The sequence below is a fragment of the Conger conger genome, chromosome 3 (genome assembly GCF_963514075.1).
Source record: "Conger conger chromosome 3, fConCon1.1, whole genome shotgun sequence".
NCBI lineage: Eukaryota > Metazoa > Chordata > Actinopteri > Anguilliformes > Congridae > Conger > Conger conger.
Genome location: NC_083762.1, coordinates 15,265,953 through 15,291,346, shown reverse-complemented (window position 1 = coordinate 15,291,346; position 25,394 = coordinate 15,265,953). Strand labels below are relative to the sequence as shown.

Genomic DNA, 25,394 nt, shown 5'->3' with positions numbered 1-25,394 from the left:
GCAGCTTGGCAGTGCCTGTGTGTGTGTGTGTGGTGTGTGGTGTGTGGTGTGTGGCTGCACTGAGAGAAACGGCTTTGACAGCACCTAGTTATACACAGAAATGGCGGAGGGAGAGTTGGACGTTGACTCGTTGATCTCCAGGCTCTTGGAAGGTGAGTTCTTATTCCGATTCCTGTCAGTGTGTTTGCATGACTTAGCTAGGTAGCTAGCTACGAAACACAAATCGTCACTGCCGCGTTTATTTGCGTTGCCAGCGTTCTGCAGGACCGATGGATTCGCAATAAGAGGCCTGGTTTAAGGGAAGCAAACCCCGGAATTTGAGTAACATTAGTCTGATGTCTGACCCTTCTGTAACGTTAGCTACATGATTAGATCCTATGCAGTTAGCTTTCGCCTGCTAGTGCTAGTAATTCCACTTAAGTATCAGAACCGGAAACCTAAAGTCCCTGATCAAATTCATAGTTTCCACTGGGACAGGCGAGCAAAAAAAAGTATCAACCAGTTAACCTAAGTTACTTAGCTTGTTAGCCATTTGGCTAAGTTGATGTTGGCAAAGTTCCTGAACTCTTTCTTACTGGCTAACTAGCACTAACGTTAATGTATGCTAGCAGCCAGTCTGCGATCTTCTTGGAGACGTCTTCTAAGTTAAGAGTTATTTTGACTCTTCGTCAAAACATCCAGCTATGTAACTTTTGATAGTTACATATACAATAGTTTTGATTACTTTTTCGATGTAACGACGTTAGATGCTTCGTGAAACTTGTATTTGACGCTTTGTCTCACATTAGCTAATTCTCTGAGTATGTACCAGCTACAGGAATAGGAAACCAATAAGATATGATATCCATAATTTACCCTACACGGGCACGGGAAATTAATTTTAGATGGAACTGCAAGCCAACCTTTCACAAAGCGTACCTCTAGCTATGTAGCTAGCGATACAATGTCTGATTTAATTAAGATAGCGTTGAAAAACTTGCTAAAAAACTTGTTGGTAGCTAACTTGTTTAGCTAGTTTTTGAAGTTTTAAATTAAATGTTAGTTAGCTGATACGGAGAAACACGACACGCTGTCCAGTATTATATCGAAAACTAGCCTAAGTCTGTATCAACGCACCTCATCATAGGTTATCTTTGGCGCTTCCTACAGTCTTATGTTCCTAATGGAGCAAAATGTTTTAATTGAGCTGGATTTAGCTGTCTTTACCATTAATATGCAGCCATTATCCCGGCTGGACGCGGCATCATCCGCACACGTAAACTTGTCTTTGAATGTGAGCGAATTACACCACCTCTTGTGGAAAGCTGCTGCAGTAATTAGCTCACTATAATTAAATCGCTGTCGCTCAGGGGTCAAAATATTTGGATACAAGTCTGATGTTGGGCGAACGATTCCAAAGAACTCTTGACAAGTGAAGATTTGAAGCCTGCTGCTAGCAAGCGTTGCTACGACATGACATCATAGTTTCCTATAATCTGTCTACATTCTTAAAAGGTTATCGAGATTACTGAATAGCCCATTTAAACATGATCACGAAAGATTTTTTATATGTTAATATATTATCATTTTTGATATTTATAAAATCAGACTTAAAACTGTACTAAACGGTGATTTTTCCACCAAGAATTGCTACGTCTTGGATGGATTGATGCTGTGATCTATTTGCTTAAGTTCCTGATTAATGTTTATGTTCTCTTTCTTGTTACGTAGGCAGCTTAGACTTTGTCACATTAGTGAAGTCACTGCAGCGAAATGCAAAATAGCAATACGCTATAAACCTCATTTTATTTATTTATTTATTTATTTATTTATTTATTTATTGCCACCTTCGCCCACTGTCCATGCTTGATTAATACTTTTCAACATATGCATAGTGTAATACTGAATTTATATCTGAGAATGTCTGATAAGTCTAAGCACAAATGAGGCATGTTTTAAATCACATATGATATATTGTGCAGTGTAGTCTGCCTGTACCTCTATGTTTGAATAGCACCAAGGGTGGGAAGAACAAATGCATATAAGAATGATTTAGGCTATGGATTGAGAGGTTTTAAAATGATGCAAGCCATATAACCTCTTCCCCAATAGTAGTAGTAGTACACATAGTATATGTAGTAGTAGTAATTCCAGGTAAAATGATCATCATAACTAACTACTACAAGTGTTTAGGCTACATTTATGTCATTTACCAGACTCTTATCTATAGGAATTCACACCGCTTGCATTCCTTTACATTCAAATCATTGAGACACCTTGATTACTGAAGCAATTCAGGTCAAGCACCTTGCTTAAGGGCACAATGGCCGTGTTCCATCGTAGAATCGAAACCTACAACCTTGAAGTTGCATGCCCTAGTCCCCCACCATTATGCTAGACTGGCATTACCCTATTGCTGAAAATAGTCCAACCTCTGCGATTATTCTTAAAGCTTTCGAAGAAGCTCCCTTTGTTGTTTAGTTTTTTTGTTGTTGTTCCCGCTACTTTGACACATCCTAACCAGCATTAATGTGCCAATTAATTAAGTACCAATTATCTGTAAACTGGCCGTAACAAAAACACCTGCCTAAACGGGGAGTCACTTCTATAACGAGGCCATTGTCCTGTAAATACAAAAAGTCATTTTCTCCCCACTTATAGTATGTGTATGTCGATTAGCATGTTTCTTTCTTGTGGGCAATGTTGTATGCATGCAGTGAGGGACTCCATGTTAGAGTACTGCAAACCTGCATGCAGTAGCTGCTGCCCCACACACACGCACGCACGCACGCATGCACGCACACACACGCGCGCGCACACACACACACACACCCACACACACACACACACACACACACACAGAAGCAGAACAGTAAGATCCCTGAACTACAAATGAGAGCCTTCTTTGGGTCTAACGCAGGGTTACGCAACCCCTCAAACAGAATGTCAATGTGTACAGTGCCGCGCTGAATGCATTTTTGGCTGTGCATTCCGCGGAGCTGGGGAAATGTTGGAAAGTGGCTGGCCCTTTTGCTCTAAGGACTTCCAGATGTACTCTATCCAAAAAAAGATCTCACCCGGGCACCTCGTTTAGCATTTTCCCACTAGAAGCAGATTTGGATTGACGGAGCTCGGAAAGGATGCAATAATAGTTTTGCATGCTGCAGGGCAACCTGTAGAGTAGTGGTAAAGGTAATCTATCTACATTCTGACATGACTGGGACCAGCAAGGTCAGTGGTTTGATCCCCGGTGTAGCCACCATAAGATCTGTTGGGCCCTTGAGCAAGGCCCTTAACCCCACGTTGCTCCAGGGGGTATTGTCCCCTGCTTAGTCAAATCAACTGAAAGTTGCTTTGGATAAAAGTGTCAGCCAAATAACATGTATGTAAATGTAATGTTAGGCCTGTTTTTCAGTTTATGAATGAAATCCTGTAGAGAGATTGAAAATCTAACTCTTCTGGGGAAAGAAAAGTAGAGCTTTACAAAAAGGAAACATGGAATTCACTTTTCTCTCAATTGTTTATTCATTGGAGGTTTGTCAGCTGCTCAGTGGTTTACCATGGTCTGTTTTATTACCCGGGTTTTGTCAGCATGACAATGCATGACACGTCCTTAAGCGTTTGCCTGCAGATGAACAGCATCAGTACTGAAATATTAAGCTTCATGATAAATCAATTTATTGAAATTCGGTTGCTGCTCTTATTTAAATGCCCCTGTTAAATTTATCCCCCTGTACAGTTAAGTAGGCCTACCATCGCTGTGTAAATCTATATAGTAAGGGTACCTTTGAAGAAAATAAAGGATTATTGGTCTCCGGTTCACACTGCTCTGCCCTTTGCTTAGATAGTGATTTTACAATAGTTGGATTGGGGGGATCTATTCTGATAATAGTTCGACGAATAATAGTGATTGTTATAACTTGATTAGTGGTGCTTCTACCAGTCTAGAAAAGTCAGCCTCCTTGCCTTCAATATTAAAATAGAAAAACTAGTGTTCTAGCAGCTTTCGACATTTCGTTTCACTCCGCAATAGGCCTATGAAAACACACCGGAGCGTATCGCCCTCGATTTCAATCCTAAAACCGGTCTGGATTTTAAGGCGGGGGGCGGCGGGGCGGCTGTTAGCTCACGGCTAAAGGTCCTCCTCAAAGTCCTGTCGGGGTTTCTTCGACCGTTGCATATCTCTTCCTCACCAGTCACTCATTAAATGTCAACAGCCACAGCTGTCTCTCGTAGTAATTACTCGTCTTCGTTTTTTTTCCACCTCCTGCTTGGTGACACGCACGTAGCCGAAATGGCAGCAGCGGCCAGCCAGCGATAGCATAGCACTTCGAAACAAAACCGATACTCTCGCCTTTTCTATTTTAAAAGGGCAGGATATCGAATGTCGAAGGGGAAAACGCTTCGGTGATTCAGTCTTTGCAGCCGTCTTTCGAAACGAGGCTGACTCTGCGAGCGTGCGTGGGCTACGCGTGTACTTGTGTGTATGCGTGCGTGTCTGCTCTTTCTGTTCTGCCTCCCACTGGATTTTTGTGCTAATAATACTGTCCTCCCCACTAGTTTGTAAGGGTGGTCTGGCCTTTTACAGTTCTCTAATCTTGTCCACTCTGTCATATTTATTTATCCTGTACGGCTGTAGTCTGTTATAACCGTCATTTTTTTCTTGGTGGAACCTCAGCCTCTATTGAGATGTCTGCTCGGCCCCCAGAAATATGCTGATTTAACCTCCTAAGACCTGGCGTACACATGCGTGGACTCCACATTTTGGGCTGTACAACCATAATACTTAATTCTTAAGACCGAGAGTCCACATATGTGGACATCATTTTTCTCAAAAACTACATCATGTCAAAAGATGATGCTTAGTTTTTCTACTTATCAGGTCCCAATAAGCCCAAATAGCAAAGAGAAATTAAAAATGCATACCAAAAAAGAGTGCGGGTCTTAGGAGGTTAATTTAATATTTACCTTATTTTTATAAACCATTTAATAGAGACCGGGCCCAAAAAGGCAGTACATAGAGTTTCAGACAGTGTCGTCATCAAATATCAAAATATTACAGTAGAAAATGATTAGACCTATAATGAATGAAATTATTATTTTTGTTTTTTAAATATTTGTAAAGTATCAGATTTGAACATTTTATTTAAAAAGTGAATTTATGATTACCTAATGAATAAATCACTAACATCCGTCCATTTAATTCAGTGTCTTTGACCCTGGCTCAGTGCATACCCCTGCACCCCATCAGGCACCATCCATCCAACATCCTACAACTTCCCTGTTGCACTCACTCATCCAGTGATGCCCTGCGCTGCATTCTGTGATTAAACTCCCTCTAATCCCGCATCTAAACCCTTTAATCCAGGTGTGTGATTAGAATATGTGATTAGAGTGCTCTTAACTGAACACTCGAATGCTGATGTAACAATCACTTCCGGCAATTGAAAGCATCAGAGTTCTAGAACACAACGGAGTTCTTGACTTAGAATTCTGTCAAACAACATGTATTAGGTTCAATAGTGTGGACAATATTATCTTAAGTACCTTTTGGTTTTGTATAATACAATTTGGCATTGTAAATCATTGGCCGAAGTCTTGGTAAGATATTAATATTACGCGTGAATTGTCACAGTGATAAGGCGACATTAAAGTAGAATATAAAATTTAGATTAAATGAATGTGTCGAGGCCTATTCATTAGCTAGGGCTGCCTATTTTCATTATCAGAGTTTTCTCAAATTCTGACATAGCCTGAACAGTATCGCGTGGCATTAACAGAGAAATGCGGTAGCTGAATACTTACATTATGTCATTCAAAGGTTTTCGGTTGACCAGCCCTGTGAATGGATCCATTGTGTGGCTGCAGAACTGGCCTCTCTCCACGGTCTCTCTCGAAGTGAACTATCGCCGACCCAAACCCATGTGCCCAGCCTGTGCATTGGAAACTTTGACTTAAGTCACATTCATGCAGTAGCCCATGACTTTCTGTGTAAGTAATAAGCTGAATAAAATGTGGCATCATTACATATTGGCATTTGGCAGACGCTCTTTTCCAGAGCGATGTACAGTTGGTTAGACTAAGCAGGAGACAATCCTCCCCTGGAGCAATGCAGGGTTAAGGGCCTTGCTCAAGGGCCCAACGGCTGTGCGGATCTTATTGCGGCAACACCGGGATTAGAACCACCGACCTTGCGGGTCCCAGTCATGTACCTTAACCACTACACTACAGGCCGCCCCGTAGGAATCGTGAGCTGAATATTATAGTGAATGAAGCCTGGAGAGTAATGTGAAGTGCACTGTAGCCAGGCGGTTAAGGTACATGTCTGGGACCCAGGTGGTTTGTGGTTCGATCCCCGGTGTAACCATAATAAGATCCACACAGCCGTTGGGCCCTCGAGCAAGGCCCTTAACCCTGCATAGCTCCAGGGGAGGATTGTCTCCTGCTTAGTCTAAACAACTGTACGTCGCTCTGGATAAGAGCGTCTGCCAAATGCCAATAATGTAATGTCATCAACTGTAATTCACCTCTAAAGCATCAGCTAAATAACAAATTATTATTATTATTATTGTTATTTTTATTCTTTAAAACCTTCATGTAATATTCTGAATGGTAGTTTCCTCAATTTGTCCTGGTTCATGCCCCTTTTACACACATATATATATGTATATAGATCAGAGCGCTGCTGTGGTTCTTACGGTTTCCCACCCCGTCCCCGTTATAAACACCGCGCTGCAGCCCGTCTCTCGCTCTTGTTTTTGCAGGTGCTCGATGCACCGCCCGTCCCGCATGGCGGCAAGCGGCCAAGTGTTTTCCGATAACAAACGCGGCGAGTGTTTTCCGTTGTCGTGGCGACGCGGTCCCGTTGCGAACCGGCCGGACGAGGGGAGAGCTGCGCTCATTGGGGGAGAAACCAAGCGGCCAAAACCGAGGCTCGTTTCCTGGTCATGCTGAGAGACGGCGCTCGCTAGCGCCACTGCGGTCGGCTCCAGTGTCGGTCATTCAGACCCGTTTTCAACGTAAAGTCAATGGTACTGCTGCGGTCAAAATACAAAGTCAATAATTTTTTTTCTGCTGGAAACTTTAGGCACAATCTGTGTTTTTTTCCCTTCATCTAATGTCTCCCCATGTGATGATTTTCTTTAAGTTATTGTCTTATTTGGACAGTGCAGCAATACTCTATCTTGCACGCTTAGTGGGGCCTACTGTACAGTCTCGGACTCCAAAATGGTAGCACCAGTAAACTAGAGTCACGCGGTTTCAAACCGCCTTTTCACGAGCCCGTGGATAGTCAGTGGGTGACGTAACGGGCACTTGGTCCATATTTCTCCTGCAGTCTATGGGAGACGCACACAATGGCTGGGCCTGTGCGTAGGCCCGACTCTGCCTGGCACCACTGCTGAGGCACGGAGGGGGCTTCACGGAGGGGGCTTCTCAGCCCGAACCGCAGTGAAACACGACACAGCCTGGCCCTGGACAATGAGGGGGATTCACCCCCTCTGATAAATGCCATCTACTGCTGGACATCTCATGATACACACACACACAACATACACTCACGCACACACACGCTCATACACACACACACTCTCTCACACACAGACACACGCACACACACACACACACACACTCTCTCACACACCACAGACATACACTGACATGCACACAAACACACACACCCATATACACACGCACAGGCAGACACGCGTACACACACACACACACTGACAGACACACACATACATACACACACATTCTCTCATACACATACTCTCATACCCACATGCACACAGTCCGCTTGTGGGAAGTCTTCAGGGTCATAGTTTTCCACTGTCTTTGGGGGGGTTGGGTGTTGCTGAGGCACACACTGGCAGTGTGCCAGTAGTTCAGGGCGGGCTGGGTGTGTGCGCAGAGATTTAAAATAGAACATTTGTTTATACTGGAAAAAAACGGTACAAAAGTGAACACTGGGGGCAAGCATTTCACTGGATTTCACGCACGCAACCAGTAGCCCAGTCTGCTTTTTACAAGGCTCGACACCAAGCTCACACTTTCATTTGAGTGCTCTTCAACGGTCAATGCTAATGCTCATAAATGCTAAAAAAGCTAATTTTAGCAACTCAACATCTGGGTGTCTGGCCACCATTTCCTTGGGCCTATTCTTGGCTTACTTGCCCGAGAGGTGCCCCTCCTCCAGTCAACCCAGTGCTCTACCAAGCCTTGTTGCACCCTGTTAAAAAACACATCTCAGGCTAGGTTTTGAAACAGCTGGTAGCTGGTTGACCCATTCAGACCAGCTCCCAGCTTGGCATGGTTTAACTGATTGACCAGTTCAGACCCACTCACAGCTTGACATAGTTTGACCAGCTCAATGTTTTGAAACAGCTGTTAGCTTGTTGACCAGCTACCAGCACTCAGAGAGGCTATCAGCACTAGCTGGTTGACCAGCTCATACCCAGCTTGTGACCAGCTCACTTTTTAAGCTGGTCAAGCTGAAATAGCTGGATTTTACAGCATTTTCGGGAAGGCTTGTTGGGGGTGTCAGCTGGGGAAGGAGAGGGGCAATAAAAACGAGGTCAGGAGGAGGTGTGTGGACGGCCTGTGGTCGTCCGGGCAACCCCACTCCCAACGCCATTTTGTGACTTCATCGATGAATAACGTTTTTTCTGGAGCAGCCGCTCTGAGGGTTGGCTTTAGCATCATGAATTTGAAAGTCTGTAGAAGGGCTTGATTCATTAAAAAAACACCTGGCAGTGCTGTACGGTCCCAGGAAATTGTGCCAGATCGTTTCACGCTGTTTAGAATGTGCTTCATCTCTGACTGAGGGTGATGAGGGCCTAGAACGGCATCTGAGGACATTCGGAGTCTGCTGGGGACGCCACTGGTTTTGAAAGATGTGGGCACAACAAATACGATTTTTTTCGTTTTTATTTTAGTTTTATTTAACCTTTATTTATACGGGGTGGGTTGACTGAGCACTGAGATACCCAGCCAAAAACAAATACTCAGTCTCCAAATTTATCATAACCAAATAATAATAATAATAATAATGTATTGAGTCACTTTTGATAATCACAGTGAAAGGATTGGGGAGGGGGGGGGCACGATTAGCTGGATGATGCATGGACGCCATTTTGTGCCAGAACACTCGCTACACATTAACTCAGAGATTAACTAGGTGGGGAAAAAAGGATTTTATAGAGCCAGTCGGTTGGCCAGGTTAGGGGGGGGGGGTTGGCTAAACCCTAAACTCTCAGGGCTGCTTAGGCTCCTTTTCAGCGGTCATCCTCTGCGACTGCTTCACTCTTCCTCTGAGTTTCCCCAAACAATGACCATATACGGTCACTGCTCCAGCACACTTTCCATAATAGTGGTTTTACCATCCACCTCCCTCCCCCTCCCCCTGCCCCTCCTCCGCTCCCGCTTCTCCACAGCCGCCGAAGGAACATTTGGGCTAGAAAGACCCTGGTAATCACGGGCCGACCCTGAGTAGATAATTATGTTTTGGTAAAATGGGAAACGTGTGATTGTGAACGAGATTTTACCTTATTTTCTCCATCAGACGCTTTCAGTGGCTAGAAAATGAAAAGCTTTTGTTTACAATCGTGTCTCTGAAGTTCTTTGTTTTGTGAGAGATTGGACTTACCATTTCTGGACAAGGTGACTAACCACCTATACCTTCCCATCACCTCATTTGTACGGTGTGTGTGGAGCAATTCATCCCATAGAAGCCTCGAAATGTATTTCTGTGGGTGGCTGTGTAGTATAATAGGTAGGGAACTGGGCTTTTAACCTAAAGGTTACAGGTAGCACTTTTGAGTAAAGTACTATAATCTGTCATGCTTCAGGATATATTCAGCAGAATAAATGGATATTATGCAAGAATGCAGTTGTGTAAGATTGTGTAAGTCGCTATGGATAAGGAATGATCCTGGTTACTCAGGAAAAGGTTTGAACATGGATGGAATCGATTCTACTTCCATACTAGCCAATCGTCACCCACCACTGTGAAAAGGACCAATGGTAACCTGTGATCTGAGCCATATCCGGCATGGTTCTCTAACGGGTGCATTATCTATATCTATGTGTCCTGCACTTTCGTGGCTAGTCCGGCAAGTTTTATTGTCTATCAGTCAGTTTAAGAATGATCTACGTACGTGTAGGTTATAGAATGAGTAAACCGGCGCGTAGCCTGCCGTTCTCAAAACCGGTTAGCTATCTTAACTAGCTAACCAGAGCCACGTTCAGCAGATGAATCGCTCGCTAGCCTAGTTCTGCGCTAGTTTTAAAAGAATGCAGTTGTGTAAGTCGCGTGTGCTGAATGGCGGTTTCTGAACGGGGAAGGTTTGAGGCCGCTTGTGCCAGCCCTGTCAGCAGCGGGCGGGAGAGGAACGGAGCTGTGACTCATTTTGTACACATCGGACTGCCGAGGGCTACACAAAGAGGGTGGCTGAACGCACCTTGTGCACATACCCGGGATGGCCGCCCTCTCACGGATTCATCTGGAGAGGGAACGAGGGGCACAGAGAGGTCAGCAGGAAGTGAGAGAGATCGGGAGATGGAGAGAAATGGAGAGGAGGAAGCAGTGAGAGAGAGAGAGAGAGAGAGAGAGGGAGGTCAGGAAACCGGAGTGAGACGGAGAGGTCAGGAGGAATTGAGAGAGCAAGAGAGGGAGAGAAAGAGGGGGGGGGTCAGGAAGAAACCAGAATGAGAGGGGGGAGGGATAACTGAGAGGGAGAGGTCAGGAGGGGGGGGGGGAGAGGGAGTTGGAGAGAGAGAGAAAGTCTGAGAAGCAGGGAGGGAGACGGAGGGCGTGAGGGGGGTGCTAAACACCACTGCAGTTATGGCCTGAGCTGAGCACTGCATCAATGAGAAAACAACAAGTCTCTCTGTCCCTCTCTCCCTCTCTCTTTTTCTCTCATTCCTGACCTCTCTCCCTCTCTCCTTCCTGACCTTTCTGTCTCTTTCTCCCTCTCTATCTTTCCCTCCCTCCCTCTCTCTATCTCTCCCTCTCTCTCTCTCCATCTCTGTCTCTCGTTTCCTCCAATTCTCGTTGTCTGTTCTGTTCTGCTCCATTTTGACTGTTTACACTCCAGCCTCTCTCCTCCTCCTCCTCCTCCTCAGTCTATTTCACTGCCATGGCCATGTTAGGTACAGCTATGCTGTCCAGCGGGACACCGTCTGGCTGAAAGCAGTGACGATGTTGTCCAAAACAAATGGCACTCACAAAATGGTTTCACAAGACCTGGTGAAGAACTGAACATTTTGTGAGTTATGAGGACATCTTTATTACCAGAGTTAGTCATTCACAGTTATGACTTAGCCTGCACCCAAAAAAGGTTAATACTATCTTTTACATTGATGTATTTCTCAGAGCAGGAAATGGGAGTGTTCTTTGGAATGACATCACAGGGCATTTGATTGAGACTTAGGATACTGTAAAAGAGTACACAGATTGCATCATGCGTCATGTGACCACATCAGCCTGAGTATCTGAGTGCTTGTGACAGGGATGAGGGGGGGGGAAAAAACAAAAAATAAAAAATAAAACATGGAGCTACTCAACATTTTAAATCGATTATCCCCTTCAGTCCCAAGCCCAATATCAAGTGGCTCCACCCAAGTCCCAAGGCCTTTTGGCTTCGGTAGAGGAAATTGTGAAAGTTGTGAATGCAGTAGCATCACTCCTAGGGTTTATCTTGAGAAGCAGAGACACACCTCACCTGATGCTGCGCTGTGTTTGATATATGGGCTGGTGATGGCTGTGTCTGGACGTGTGCGTGGCTCGCAGGAGCGTGGTGCAGCCGATGACGCAGCTGCGTGCCCTCTGCGTGGAATGCCAATCAATCCCCCGCTGTGGGTTAGTGATGCGGGAACACCCACCTATGAGAGGGCGGGCTCACGTGTTTCCATGGCGACAGCCACACCCCCCCCCCCCCCCCAATATGGGCTCACGTGTTTCCATGGCGATGGCTGATCACCCCCCCCCCCACAGTGCTGCACAGTGAATAGGAGGAGTCTCTCTCTCTCTCTCTCAGCAGTGTAACTCGTCCCTTTGCCGTAGCCAAGGTCACAGGACCTGTGTTTTTCAACCACCTGCTGTGATGTGTATTGGGCAGGTGTCTGTGTGTGTGTGTGTGTGTGTGTGTGTACAGAAGTATGTCTGGGGGTATTTTTGAGTTGCCTGGCAGTGCTGTACTGTGGATTGAGCAGGGGCAGGTGTGGGTGTTTCAGTGTGTGTGTTTGTGTGTGTGTGGGTATAGGCTACATATGTACCGCATGTCTGTGTGTGTCTGTCAGTGTTGAACTGTGTATTGGGCAGATGTGGGTGTGGGTGTCTGATGGTGTGTCTGAGGGTGTCTGTGTGTCTGTGTGTGTGTGTGTCTGTGTGTCTGTGTGTCTGAGGGTGTCTGAGGGTGTGTGTGTGTGTCTGAGGGTGTGTGTGTGTGTATTTGCATCTGTGTTTGTGTATATTTGTGTTGCCTGGCAGTGCTGAGCTGTGTATTGGGCAGGTGTGTGTGTGTGTGTGTGTGTATTTGTATCTGTATCTGTGTGTGTATATCTGTGTTGCCTGGCAGTGTTGAGCTGTGTATTGGGCAGGTGTGTGTGTGTGTGTATTTTTGAGTTGCCTGGCAGGGGGGAATGGGGGGTCCCTGTTTACCAGTGTAACACAATCTGGTCATGTCTGAAGAAGCGCTGCTCTCAGCTGCCTTCTCATTGGTTCTTCCACGGTCAGGTGGCTGGCCCAGCCCTGTACACATGTCACTGCAGGGGTGAAATTCCTTGGCGCGGCTTGTATTTCCGACCGTGACGTTCGCTGGAAAACCAGGAGAGGCGATTGCGGCTCATTGGTACTTCACACACATCTCAGTAATAATAGTAATATTCTTAATATTCATATTGTATATTCGGGTGTATGAGGAGAGTGATGTATTGCTACTTCAGTAGTTCAGTGCCGAGTTTGTAGATGAGAAATGGATTAGAGTCGATTCGATTCAGTTTTATTTGTATCGTGTTTTTAACAGAAAACTGTCACAAAGACAATTTACAGAGAAGCAGACCAGGTACCAGGTACAAAACATAAACTCCCCGGTGGGAAGAAAGAGTGGAGGCCCATCCATAGAGTGGGGGCCCATCCTCCACTGGCTGAGAGATTGTCAATGCGTATGTGGAGACATTAGCTCAGGAGGTCGTCTGGCAGTCAGAGGGTTGCCGGTTCGATCCCGCCCTGGGAAGTGTCCCTGAGCAAAGACACCTGACCCCTTATTGCTCCTGACAAGCTGGTTGGTGCCTTGCATGGCAGCCATGAGAGGCATCAATTGTACAGCGCTCTGGATAAAGGTGCTGTACAGATGCAGAGATTTCACCATTTACAGAGTTACTGCAGGAGTATATTCACCACAGACAGAATGCAGGATCCTCTGTGCTGCTACCTGTCTGTGCGTGTCGTATCTCCGGGCTGGCCGACCTGTGTCTGGACAGGGAGGGCTCTGTTCAGTGCGAATAAAAGGCAGGAATGGAGCCGCTCCAACAGTTTCCATGGATTCAGGTCACATGGGAGAGGTTGACTGGGGTTTGAATGCCCCCAAGACAGGGTGAGTGCACCCTGTTTCAGGTAGAAACGCATCTCGACCTGACCTCCCCCCATCTGCTCAGCAGCTCTCCTGAAGAGTGTACAGCACACAGACTAAAATGTACAACGTGTTTGTAATTCACATTAAAATATACTGCAAATCTTTGAAAATGTTAAATAAGAAAAAACCTGCTTTGAACCTCCACTCACTCGATTTCAGATGTAGACTATTTTCTGGTGGTTTTGCAAAGACTACCATGGTTCACATGAGGTTAGGTTAGCTTAATGTGTAATTTGTTTATTTATTATTGATGTAACACTTTTCTGTCATAATTGCAAAGGTATCCGTCTTGGCCATTTTTGGATTTTGTGTCAATGCATGTACCTTTTAAACATACACTACACGACACACAGCACAATATATGAACCATATCTTTTGGCGTTTAGTCTTAATTTAATAGTTTTGGTCAATTATTTTAATTGGAAATATTTTCATATGTATTTCCTGCCAATAGAGCAATTGAAATTAGAATTGAATTTCGAAATGTATGTAAGCCGAGATATTAAACTTTATTATTTCCTGAAAGTTTATTAAGGAGAATTATGATTCCATGTTCGGCCGTGTATTATTTAGCATTCCATAGGGCAGCAGTTCATGAACGGATGACACGACGCAGGAAGCCTTTTGAATGCAGAACGACTTTCCTGATTTGCCGGGTCACACATCCCAACAGTGATTGGTCGTAATTGTCCCCCTGTGTTAACGCACAGGAAATAACACCTTGGACCTTTAGCACGGCCCGTTCAGGGAGCGCGTCTTTGTATTTTAGACAGAGCTCAGTCAGTGCGGAGTGCGCTTCAGAGGTCTCCTGGGGTTGAGTTTGTTTTCCTGACTCGCGCAGGTGTGGCTGTTTGGGCTTCATTGTTGCCGCTGAGCTGACTGATGGGAATCGGTGGTTAAATATAGCATGTGAATTTCATCCAGTCGTCTAATGCGAAGCGAGGCATGTGACCGCTAATGGCGCTAAACGGGCCGTAAAGTGTTTACCTGAGAGCAGGGCGCAGGGCCCTCAGTGTGCCACTGGGACCCATTATGTAAAGAACTTTTATTCTTGTTATCGTAGCATTTCTTTCAGGGGTGCACAACTCCGGTACTGGAGGGCTGGTCTGCGTGCTGGGCCCTGGTTCACAAAGCAAGAGGACTGAGTTTATTGTCCCATGACACTCAATGAGTAGGGGGTTCCCCGGCGTCCTGGCTAAATTCCCAACCCTGGCTCTTTCAAACTGCCACCTAATCATCCCCTGATTCAATTGGCAATTTATTTATTTTTAATCTCCCTCTCCACCTCAGCTGGTGTGTGGTGAGCGTTCTAGCGCAAAATGGCAGCCGTACCAGGTGGGTGCTACACATAGTTGGTGGTTGAGGCGAGTTTCCTACTGATCACTGTAAAGCGCTTTGAGTGGCTAGAAAAGTGCCATATAAAGTTTAACTGGATAATTGCACTCCGATTAAAACCCGGAACTCTCCCAAATCTGGAATATGGACTGAAGTAAAAAGAGCTGTTCTGGGTTTGACTCTGTGCAGTTATCCAGACAATGACCTTAGTTTTAGCTTTCTGACAGCTCTATAAACTGCTGGTTCACTTGAGCACAGTGAAATCGTTAGGACACTCTTGCAGCCTGCGGGTGTAGCTGACAGAGCTTATTCGAATCTCACGTCAAGATGTGATCCAGACAAATAATAATGAAGAGCTGAAGTTGGCACAAAATCCTAAAACGGATCGGGCCTTGCTGTGCACCCCTCATACGTTTGGTGTAGCACGTGCCGTGTACCTCCTGTTGATAAAACCAAGCCCTGATATTGACCTTTTCAAGCAAAAGAAGAAGAAGAACTCTGGTTCTGGCATTCCACCTGTTTTTGTTGCCATGACAAACACATAAATTCCTGGCGATATAAGAAATGGGAGAGCAGGAAGTGTTCCCTTGGGAACAGAGACCGTATTTGGGAATGTTCCACCCGACTGGAGCCAGAACCGTTTGGCACACACTGCGCAATTCGGCCCTCTCCGTCAGAGAAGACCTGGCCTCCGTACACACTGTAAGAATGTTTTATGCCAACCGTACACTACACCCTTTTCTGCTGTGATTTGGCTGTCACTGACACATTTCCAATACCACGGGGAAACGGTTCCTGGTTTGACGTCATCGGGGTGCTGACAGACCGGTGATTTAGAAAAGACTGGCGTAAATGTGAGAGGGTATCCAGCCCCAGCCGCCTGAAACGGGGTAATTTACGGGAGGGATTACTCACGTTTCAAACGCAACACCGCGGGGGTATCAAACTCCCGGAACTCTGTAGAATATTTTAGGATTTACCCTCTCTTTAAATCTTATTTGGACACTGAAGATGGTCCATGAAATATATAAAACAATATTTTAATCCATTGGTAAAGATTAAAGCCTTTTTTTTTTGTTTGCTGTTTTGTTCTTTATATTCAAATAAATGTGAAGGTCAGGTTTTTTTTATCTGTTGGCCTGTTCACCTGCTCTGCTTCTGATGATCCAGTCTTGGTCTCCTCCCACCTGATCAGGATGGTAAGAGCAGACCTCGGTCAAATGTGTAATTGTTTTGGATTATTTTCTGTGCTCGATTGGTCTTGCCTGGTGCAACAGAGCCAGCCGGAAGGCTGGGGTTTCACTTTTTGAGAGTACTTATTAGGTTCCAATACACCAGCCAAGCTCAGTAAAATGTATTTGAATCCGAAATGATGACGTATTTGACCCAGGTCTGGGTAAGAGTACTGACCCAGGTTACCCTGTCTGTCTGTCTGTCTGTCTGTCCCTCAGTGCGGGGATGTCGTCCTGGGAAGATCGTGCAGATGACGGAAGCGGAGGTGCGGGGGCTGTGCATCAAGTCCAGAGAGATCTTCCTCAGCCAGCCAATCCTGCTGGAGCTGGAGGCGCCACTCAAAATCTGCGGTGAGTCTGATCCTCTGCCTAACCACGCCCCCCTATACATCACCACGCCCCCCTATACATCACCACGCCCCCTATACCTAACCACACCCCGTTTGTCTAACCCCACCCTCTACCTAACCACACCCCAATCTGCACACAACCCCACCCCCTCTGCTTAACCACGCCCCCTATACCTAGCCACACCCCATCTGTCTAACCCCTCCCTCTACCTAACCAGACCCCAATCTGCACACAACCCCACCCCCTCTGCCTAACCACACCCCCCCATACATAACCACTCCCCCATCTGCACACAACCCCACCCCCTCTGCTTAACCACGCCCCCTATACCTAACCGCATCCCGTCTGTCTAACCACGCCCCCTACCTAACCACACCCCAATCTGCACACAACCCCACCCCCTCTGCCTAACCACCCCCCCATACATAACCACTCCCCCATCTGCATAGCGATGCATCGTCTACCTCACCACACACCCCTCTGCACATAACCCAACCCCCTCTACCTAACCACACCCCCTATGCACATAAACACACCCCCTTTGCCTAACCCCACCTTCTACCTAACCCGAGCCCCATCTGCACATAACCGCACCCCCTTTGCCTGACCCCGCCCCCCTTCTCCCCAGGCATTGGTCCCAGGGCGGCTCAGTCTGGGGGAAAAGCTGGAAGGCTGAAGTGTGTGCAGATTTTTGTTTCAATTACTTGCGCATTAATTAGTTCACTGTGTGATTAAGTGCTGGTCATTAGCGTGGCGCATGTGTGGGATTGTAATTTATGGGCTTATGAAAGCGGATGGGCTCAGCAGAAAGCAAATGTCCACATCAGCTCTTCGGGAGTTTAACAAGCCTGGTCTTCAGTTTCATAAAAGATTATTACATCCAGGGTGCCGCAAATAGCAAACGTTCGTTGATTAGCTTTTAAGGGTGATCTACTTGCACAAACTGAATGAACACTTCCTGGGTTTCTTTTATTTTTATATATATATATATATATATATATATATATATATATATATCTGTCTGTGTCTGTGTCTTGTGTGTTGTGTGTTGTGTGTTGTGTGTTGTGTAATGTGGGTGTGTAAGAGTGCTGCACACAGCCCTGGAAAAGTGAACAGACTAATTCACAGGAGTGTGGGCCACAGTGTGGGTTGCAGAACACAAGTCAATGATCCAATTGTTCAATTCCCAACTGGACGAGTAAACAGGGATGGCACTGCGGCAGCGTTTGATCCGGACGCTTCCGTACAGCAGCAGCGAGAGACGTCAGACACACACCGTCTGTCAGGACTGTCACCGCCCGCGCGTCTGTAAGGGGCTTGTGTGTCTCCAGAGATGTGTGTGAAAGAGAGGGAATCCCTCGCCCCACCCTGAATGACACTGCTGGAGAATTCAGTGTTGAAATGGAATTTGACTGCATGGTCCATGCGGATTTTTTGATTAGTCACGTATCATCATTTTTAGGTGCTTTAAAATTCCCGTTTAATACCCTGCTTCATGTCATTTAAAAGTGACTTTGACTTCCTGTTCTGCCAGTTTGGAATGGCCAGTGATTCTCACGTGGCAACACTCCTGGCTATTGTTGACGTAGTGATGCATGTGATCACTTCCGAAGCACGCCATGCTGTCTGCTGCTTCTTATCACAGTGAGGCTCACACAGACATGAGTCAGAGGAAGACCGAGCCAACTGTGCATCAGCGCTGGCCCGGTCCGTCTTCAGATTTGATTAAGGGGGCGACATGGCTCAGGCAGTAAGAGCAGTCGTCTGGCAGTCGGAGGGTTGAGCAAGACGCCTAACCCCCAAATGCTCCTGACGAGCTGGTCGGGGCCTTGCACGGCAGCCAATCGCCGTGGGTGTGTGAGTGCGTGTATGAATGTGTGAATGAGAAGCATCAATTGTACAGCGCTCTGGATAAAGGCGCTATATAAATGCCTGCCATTTATACGTGACTGTGGGGCCCGAACAGGATGAGCCCCCCAGCAACTCCTGAGACCCAGTTCAGTTCTACCAGACAGGATCATGCTGAGAGGCACACAGTCTGTGATGAGCTTGGCTTCCGAAGGCCACTTCCTCTTCCATACACTGTATTCATTTACCAGACCCTCTTTTCTGGAGCAACCTAACAATGGACAAGAACACAGACAAGTATACCACCTGAACTATATGATCAGCATTCCCAGACCTGGAAAAACAACATTCCCAGACCAGCCATGTTATATTCAACATCACTAAATCACAGTCAAGGGAAACTGTTGTGTATGAAAATGTCGCGTATAAATTCAGTACTGTTCTTTTATTGTGGTTTTCTGGGGTTTTTTTTCACTTTGAATTATTATCATTTTCCCTATTCATAAGTTTTTAGTATTTAATATCTTTTTTAGATGTAAAGCGTGAGCTCCTATTGCGTGTCCCCCTGCAGGTGACATCCACGGGCAGTACACAGACCTGCTGCGGCTCTTTGAGTATGGGGGCTTCCCTCCGGAGGCTAACTACCTGTTCCTGGGGGACTACGTGGACCGGGGCAAGCAGAGCCTAGAGACCATCTGCCTGCTGCTGGCCTACAAGATCAAATACCCCGAGAACTTCTTCCTGCTGCGCGGGAACCACGAGTGCGCCTCCATCAACCGCATCTACGGCTTCTACGACGAGTGTGAGAGACGCATGCACACACACACTCACTCACGCACGCACGCACGCACGCACGCACGCACGCACGCACGCACACGCACACACTCACTCACACACAACTGCATCTACGGCTTCTACGACGTGTGAGCGCGCATACACACGCGCACGCACGCACGCACGCACACACACAACCGCATCTACGGCTTCTACATCGAGTGTGAGAGCGCCTACACACATACATTCACACACACACACACACACACACACACCAGAAGTATCCAGGGCTTTTGGGATGAACGCGAGGCACAGGACTCGTACACATCTCTATTGTATTTACTGTATGCGTTTGCTGTTTCAGGCAAGCGACGCTTCAACATCAAACTGTGGAAAACCTTCACTGACTGCTTCAACTGCCTGCCCATCGCTGCCATCGTTGACGAGAAGATCTTCTGCTGCCATGGAGGTGCGTGTGTGTGTGTGTGTGTGTGTGTGTGTGTGTGTGTGCGCGCGCCTGAACTGGTTGTACGTCCTGCCTGAATGTCTGTAAATATCTATCTCCATGTCTGTGTATCCCTCTTTGTGCCAGGCCTTATAAGGTGTGCGTGTGTGTCGATTGCCTGTGTTTGTGTCTGTCCGGCCTTGTCTCTTTGGCTGTTTTTGTCCGGTTTCTGGGGTTTGTCCGAGTCCTGCTCTCTGTATTGTAATGGGAGGGACCCTTTGGTGTTCCCGCAGGCCTCTCCCCCGACCTGCAGTCCATGGAGCAGATCCGCCGCATCATGAGGCCGACGGACGTGCCGGACACCGGTGGGTCTGCGCCTCCAAGTGATCGTTTAAGCCCTTCAAACAGCTTCAGTTATAAACAAGGCCGTCTTCATCAGGCCAGAGGGCCCGTGGGGGTCTGTTAGGCCAGTGCCGGGGGGAGTTGGGGGTGACTACAGGGACTGCGGGCCATGGAACCGATCGCCGCAGATGCATAAATAACAGCACTGTATAGTTCAAATGTCTTGCAAAAAAAACAAACACAAAAAAAAACTTTCCACTTGAATTGTGTGGCCCAGGGCGTGTTATGGTCATAAACAACTGCACAGAGTGTTTGTGCCAGCGAGTGGCTGTGTTGAGACACTGCAGCCCTGTTCTCAAGCTGTGTCAGTCAGTTCACTCTGACACCATCTGCCCTGAACGCACATCTGCCAGAACCAGCAGGGGGCAGCGTTCCTCTACAAAACAACTGCAAAACAACAAATGGCTATGTTTGGAATAATGTACAGCACAGACCTGGGTTCAAATAGTATTTGTTTTGGATTCAAACACTTGAATCCAAGAGTCCCTGGTGTATTGGAACAAATTAAATGATCCTAAAAGTGTAAACCTCGCCAATCTGCTTCTCCTAGCAGGCTCAGTGCATCAGACAAGATCAACAGAGCACAGAAAAGTATTTGAATCCAAAACAATGGTTTTGTATTTAAATCAGTCTGGAACAGAACCTATTATCCCAGGTCTGGTGCAGAACCGATTATCTTCTTATTGGAATGAGGTGCATTTGTACAGGCTGACGTTTTAGTGTTGCAGTAGTTGATTTTGGGTGAACCCTTGCCTCCTCCTCCAGGGTTACTGTGCGACCTGCTGTGGTCAGACCCAGATAAGGATGTGCAGGGCTGGGGAGAGAACGACCGCGGCGTCTCCTTTACGTTCGGCGCCGACGTGGTCAGCAAGTTCCTCAACCGGCACGACCTGGACCTCATCTGTAGAGCGCACCAGGTAGGGCTGTCGTGTGTCCTGTGTCCACGTGCACTGAACACGCTACACGCTTGTGTCCTGTGTCCACGTGCACTGAACACGCTACACGCTTGTGTCCTGTGTCCACATGCACTGAACACGCTACACGTGTGTGTCCTGTGTCCACGTGCACTGAACACATTACCAGTGTATGTCCTGTGTCCATCTGCACTGAACACGCTACACGTGTGCACTGAACACAATACCGGTGTGTGTCCTGTGTCCACGTGCATTGAACATGTTACAGGTGTGTGCACTGAACACGCTACACACGTGTCCTGTGTCTACATGCACTGGACACGCTACACGCATGTGCACTGAACACGCTACAGGTGTACACACTGAAACCACAGGCATGTACATGCTGCAAATACACAATTCACACTGAAAACACAGTCTCACTATAGGTGCATGTGCTATACAGTAAACACACTGACACTATAGCGACACACCCTACACTGTAAGCACACTGAATTACAGCAGGACTCTTAAATTAAATAAGCTGGATACACGCCGCACACTTTAAAGACACCGAACAGACACTCTCTCTCTCGCCCAGGTGGTGGAGGACGGGTACGAGTTCTTTGCCAAGCGGCAGCTGGTCACCTTATTCTCCGCCCCCAACTACTGCGGGGAGTTTGACAACGCGGGGGGCATGATGAGCGTGGATGAGACCCTCATGTGCTCCTTCCAGGTAACACGCACACGCGTGCACGCGTACACCTACGCACACGTTTTCCCTTAGAGGATGCGAGGACAGAAAGATGGTCATAGCTCTAAGGTTGGATATACTGTATGCTGACAATTCAGGTTAAGCATCTTGCGCAAGGCTTTGTGTTACAGTCCCGCACATTATGCACTGCTGACCCGTAGAGATTGTTCTCAACTGAACGTTCCAATGATGATGTAACATTCCAATTCTGATCTCACCCCTTAGAGGGTTAGTGACATGGCTCTTCTCTGGAGTTAAATGATTGGCTGGCGCTGTAGCATAATGGTTAGAGGGTTGAGCTTGCACACCACACGGACGGTGTTCAGGTCACTACAACACACTTTTGGACTGCATCGTCACAGATCCTAATGCGATCTGGCATCCTTATTTCACCTCATAAATAACCTCTGGTACAGAAATTTCAGTTCCAGGGGCTTCTTAGAAGACAAAATAAGTATGCCAAATCTCATTACAATCCATGGGGATGAGGGCCAAAAGTGTTGTCGTGGCCTGGACTTAGCCATCTCTGTGCTACAGTACAGCGGAGCCCCATAGTCTATCACCGCTTCCAACTGCCGCTGCCTTCGTCTCCTAGATCCTGAAACCTTCCGAGAAGAAAGCCAAGTACCAATATGGAGGGATGAATTCTGGCCGCCCCGTCACCCCACCCCGCACAGCCACCCCTCCGAAGAAGCGGTGAAGAACGGATAGAGAAAGAGAGAGAGGGATAGCGAGAGAGAGAGAGAGAGAGAGACGTGTGGATGAGTGAGACTTCTGCAGTCCTTGTCGCAGAGCAACACAAGACCTGAAGTAACTTGTGTGATTTTCTGAGGGAAACCCCCCCCCACCCATCCCCTATCTTACCCCCCACCCCCGCCCCGGCCCACTGCTTTTCACTGCACTGCCCTCCCCCCACCGTGCCCCACCCCCCGCCTGCGTTTGACCATGCCCATTTAAACAGGAAGTGTGTATATGCACCGAGCCATCGTTCCGTTTTCACACCAGAGTGTTTCTCCAGACATGTACATCCCAGATACTAGAACCTGTTTGGTTTCCGGTTACATTTGCCCCCCACAACCCACCCCGACTGTACAAAAGAACAGGTAATACAAGGCAAAATGCTGGGTTTTCAATAAATAACTTGGGGAATAAACTTTGAATGATTTTTAATTTTACACACACAACCTAATGGCTACCCTCAAAAGGTAGTGCAGTGATCTGTTTGGTAACAAAGTAATCCAAGAAGACAAGAACAGAAAGGAAGGAAGATATTTACTGTTTATACTCGCACAACATTACTGCTGTTGTGCTAGAACAGAAACTTTGAACTCATAGGTAATGTAGATCAAACAGTAAACAAGCTTCCTTTCTCCCCCCAAAAAAAAAAAAAATTCACAAGTAATGCTGTTGACCATCGTTTACCAAAATTTATAGAAGAAATTCTGCACAATGTTAAATATGTACCAGTGGCACAAAAAAAATCCCATACCCATGTCACATCACAAATTCCAATACAACTGGGGTGGATAAGAAGATGTTCAAAAATCACGCGTTAGATGACTGAAGATTGTAAGTCCTGGATTTGTGCCATGTAATAAACTATTAATACACCACACCATTTAATTCTGACAGTACTCCCAATACTCAAACACTGGCTTTCTGTATCGGTCTCACACACAAACACACACACTTGTTCTGGTCTTAATTGGTTAAGGTTAAAGGTTAAACCTAAAGCCAATTCCTATCACTTTAATCTCCAGAAAATACAACGTTTTCCCATTTACAGTACCCGTTTTATCTAGCGCCTCTAAAAAGTACACAGAACAAGGTTTCTGGCATTACTGTACACTGCATTGGTTTGCTGACACCCTTATCAAGGTGTATTAAGGCCTGTACATACCAAGAAAGATAACTATAAATATGTCATTCTAAAAGTAGTTCCAACTCTGGACTCCGCACCACAACTATAACGACAGTGATGAACAATATTGTGGGGAAAACTGAGCCATTTGTTTGTTATCTCCATCGTCATGGCTACAGTTCTTTGTGTGGACATACCTTCAGCCTAGTTTCCATTAACACCACAGTAGTGCTCCAATCATCATTCGAACATAGACCTTGTGCTTTCAAGCGTAATTGTATAAAGTCTGTTACATTAGTTATAATAATTTCTAAAAGAGAAAGCAGCATATTCTTAAACTTCTCAACCGTCTCACATTTACTGCATGTAAAATCCATGTCATGAGTGCCAAACTCCAGTCCTGCAGGGTCACAGTATCTGCTGGTTCTTGTCATTACTATTACTATAACACATTGATTGGCTAAATAATCCACACACATTGTTGCCCAGGCCATAACTGGCTAGTGATTAAAAGAAACTACAAATACTTGCAGACACTGCGGCCCTCCTGGACTGGAGTTTGACACCCCTGATCTACATCACTGACAAATCCTGAATTAAATTTCTGTTCTAGACAGGCAAAGCAATCAACTGACCACATACTAAAATGTGTTTTGGGGGTGGGGGTAAGCAAGTCCTGCCATGCGTTTCTTCCACCCATGAACTCAGCCAGCTGATTTCACCAATTCTAGAAAAATGGAACAATATCTCTACACCCTGGGTAATAGAATTGTGCTAATTAGCAAACTGGAAATAGTGGGGGAGGATTTTCTAAATCTGGATTTTCCACCTCTCGAGCGAGAAAGCTGAAGTCACAGGTGGTATTGGCTGCATATCAGTGGATCTACAGAAACGGCTGACTTATATGACATGACACTACGACCTATACCAAGCAGTACCTCTCAAAGCGCAAGTCCTCCGAGATTAGTTTAGGGCGAGAAGATAAACGTGAAGGCATGCGATAAGTGGATAACGAGCTTATCACAGTATCGCCAGTGTGGAAAAGGCATGGTGTGAGGTGGCGATTATGCTAATGAGTTCCCCGTCACTGATATCCAACGCACCGATAACCACCGAGACCGACGTGTGACCAGGAACACGGACAGAACTCCAGGAACCCCAGGAGAACTCAACCGGAATGCGCTTCCTCGAAATACCTCCCGATTTCGACGCACTGCATTCTCAAGTTCGCATTAAGCGTTCATTCATGATAAAGGAGTCTAACAAAGACGCAAGCTAATTCCCCCCCCCCACGTGGTATTCTGTAAACGATTCTATCTGCATTCTGCGGTTAACACAGATATAAAATGAACAAAATAACCAGAACTGTGCGTCAAACGGATTCAACCAAGGTAACGGCAGCATTCAAAGTGTGAAGGGTGGAATTATGACAATAAAAACGACACCATGTGGCAACAGTACAGTACAGGCAGAAATTCTTGGCTCAGAACATGTGACAAATAAATACGGTTTCCATGGTGACCTGGCAGCTGTGCGACAGACCTATATGTCCCTGTGCAACCCGTCACTGATACAACTGTTCCACATGGCTGCTCCCCCGTAGGGTAATGCAGTTCATGAGTACAAACTCTCTGTTGGGTCTAGAAACAGGAAGTCAGCAGCATCTCCGTTGATGGCATTCTTGAAGATAAAAAGGGATGGAAAGTAACAGAAAAGGCCTGTGGATTTTGGACGGCAGTCAGACAGTTCCCTCCCTTGGTAGAGGATGTTGTTATACCAGGGCCCTCAGGAGGAAGGACAGACTGGCTCCCAGGGACAGCCCCAGCGCCAGGAAGAAGGTCATGAGGGCACCGGCCGTCTCTGCGTCTTTGGGCTCCACCAGCCTG

The 25,394-nt window shown here is 46.5% G+C and overlaps 2 protein-coding genes across 2 annotated transcripts in view; one reads left to right on the top strand and one right to left on the bottom strand.

The window, feature by feature from the left end:
- LOC133123765 (serine/threonine-protein phosphatase PP1-beta catalytic subunit) lies at nucleotides 1-22,800 on the top strand. Its single transcript, XM_061234280.1, has 8 exons — nucleotides 1-152; nucleotides 16,400-16,531; nucleotides 18,951-19,181; nucleotides 19,518-19,622; nucleotides 19,892-19,963; nucleotides 20,766-20,917; nucleotides 21,495-21,629; nucleotides 22,243-22,800. Exons 1-8 carry the CDS (start codon nucleotides 101-103, stop codon nucleotides 22,345-22,347), a joined length of 984 nt encoding a protein of 327 aa, XP_061090264.1. The 5' UTR covers nucleotides 1-100; the 3' UTR covers nucleotides 22,348-22,800.
- Nucleotides 22,797-25,394, bottom strand: part of LOC133123764 (equilibrative nucleoside transporter 2-like) — a 15,978-nt gene continuing 13,380 nt past the window's right edge. Inside the window, exon 13 of the mRNA XM_061234279.1 lies at nucleotides 22,797-25,391. Coding sequence (XP_061090263.1) covers nucleotides 25,280-25,391 — 112 coding nt within the window. The 3' untranslated portion in view covers nucleotides 22,797-25,279. The remainder of the gene's footprint in view (nucleotides 25,392-25,394) is intronic.

Coding starts and splice junctions, on each gene's coding strand:
- LOC133123765 (XM_061234280.1), top strand. CDS start 101: ATGGCGGAGGGAGAGTTGGACGTTGACTCGTTGATCTCCAGGCTCTTG. Junction 19,182..19,517: donor CTACGGCTTCTACGACGAGT/GTGAGAGACGCA, acceptor TTGCTGTTTCAG/GCAAGCGACGCTTCAACATC. Junction 19,623..19,891: donor GATCTTCTGCTGCCATGGAG/GTGCGTGTGTGT, acceptor GTGTTCCCGCAG/GCCTCTCCCCCGACCTGCAG.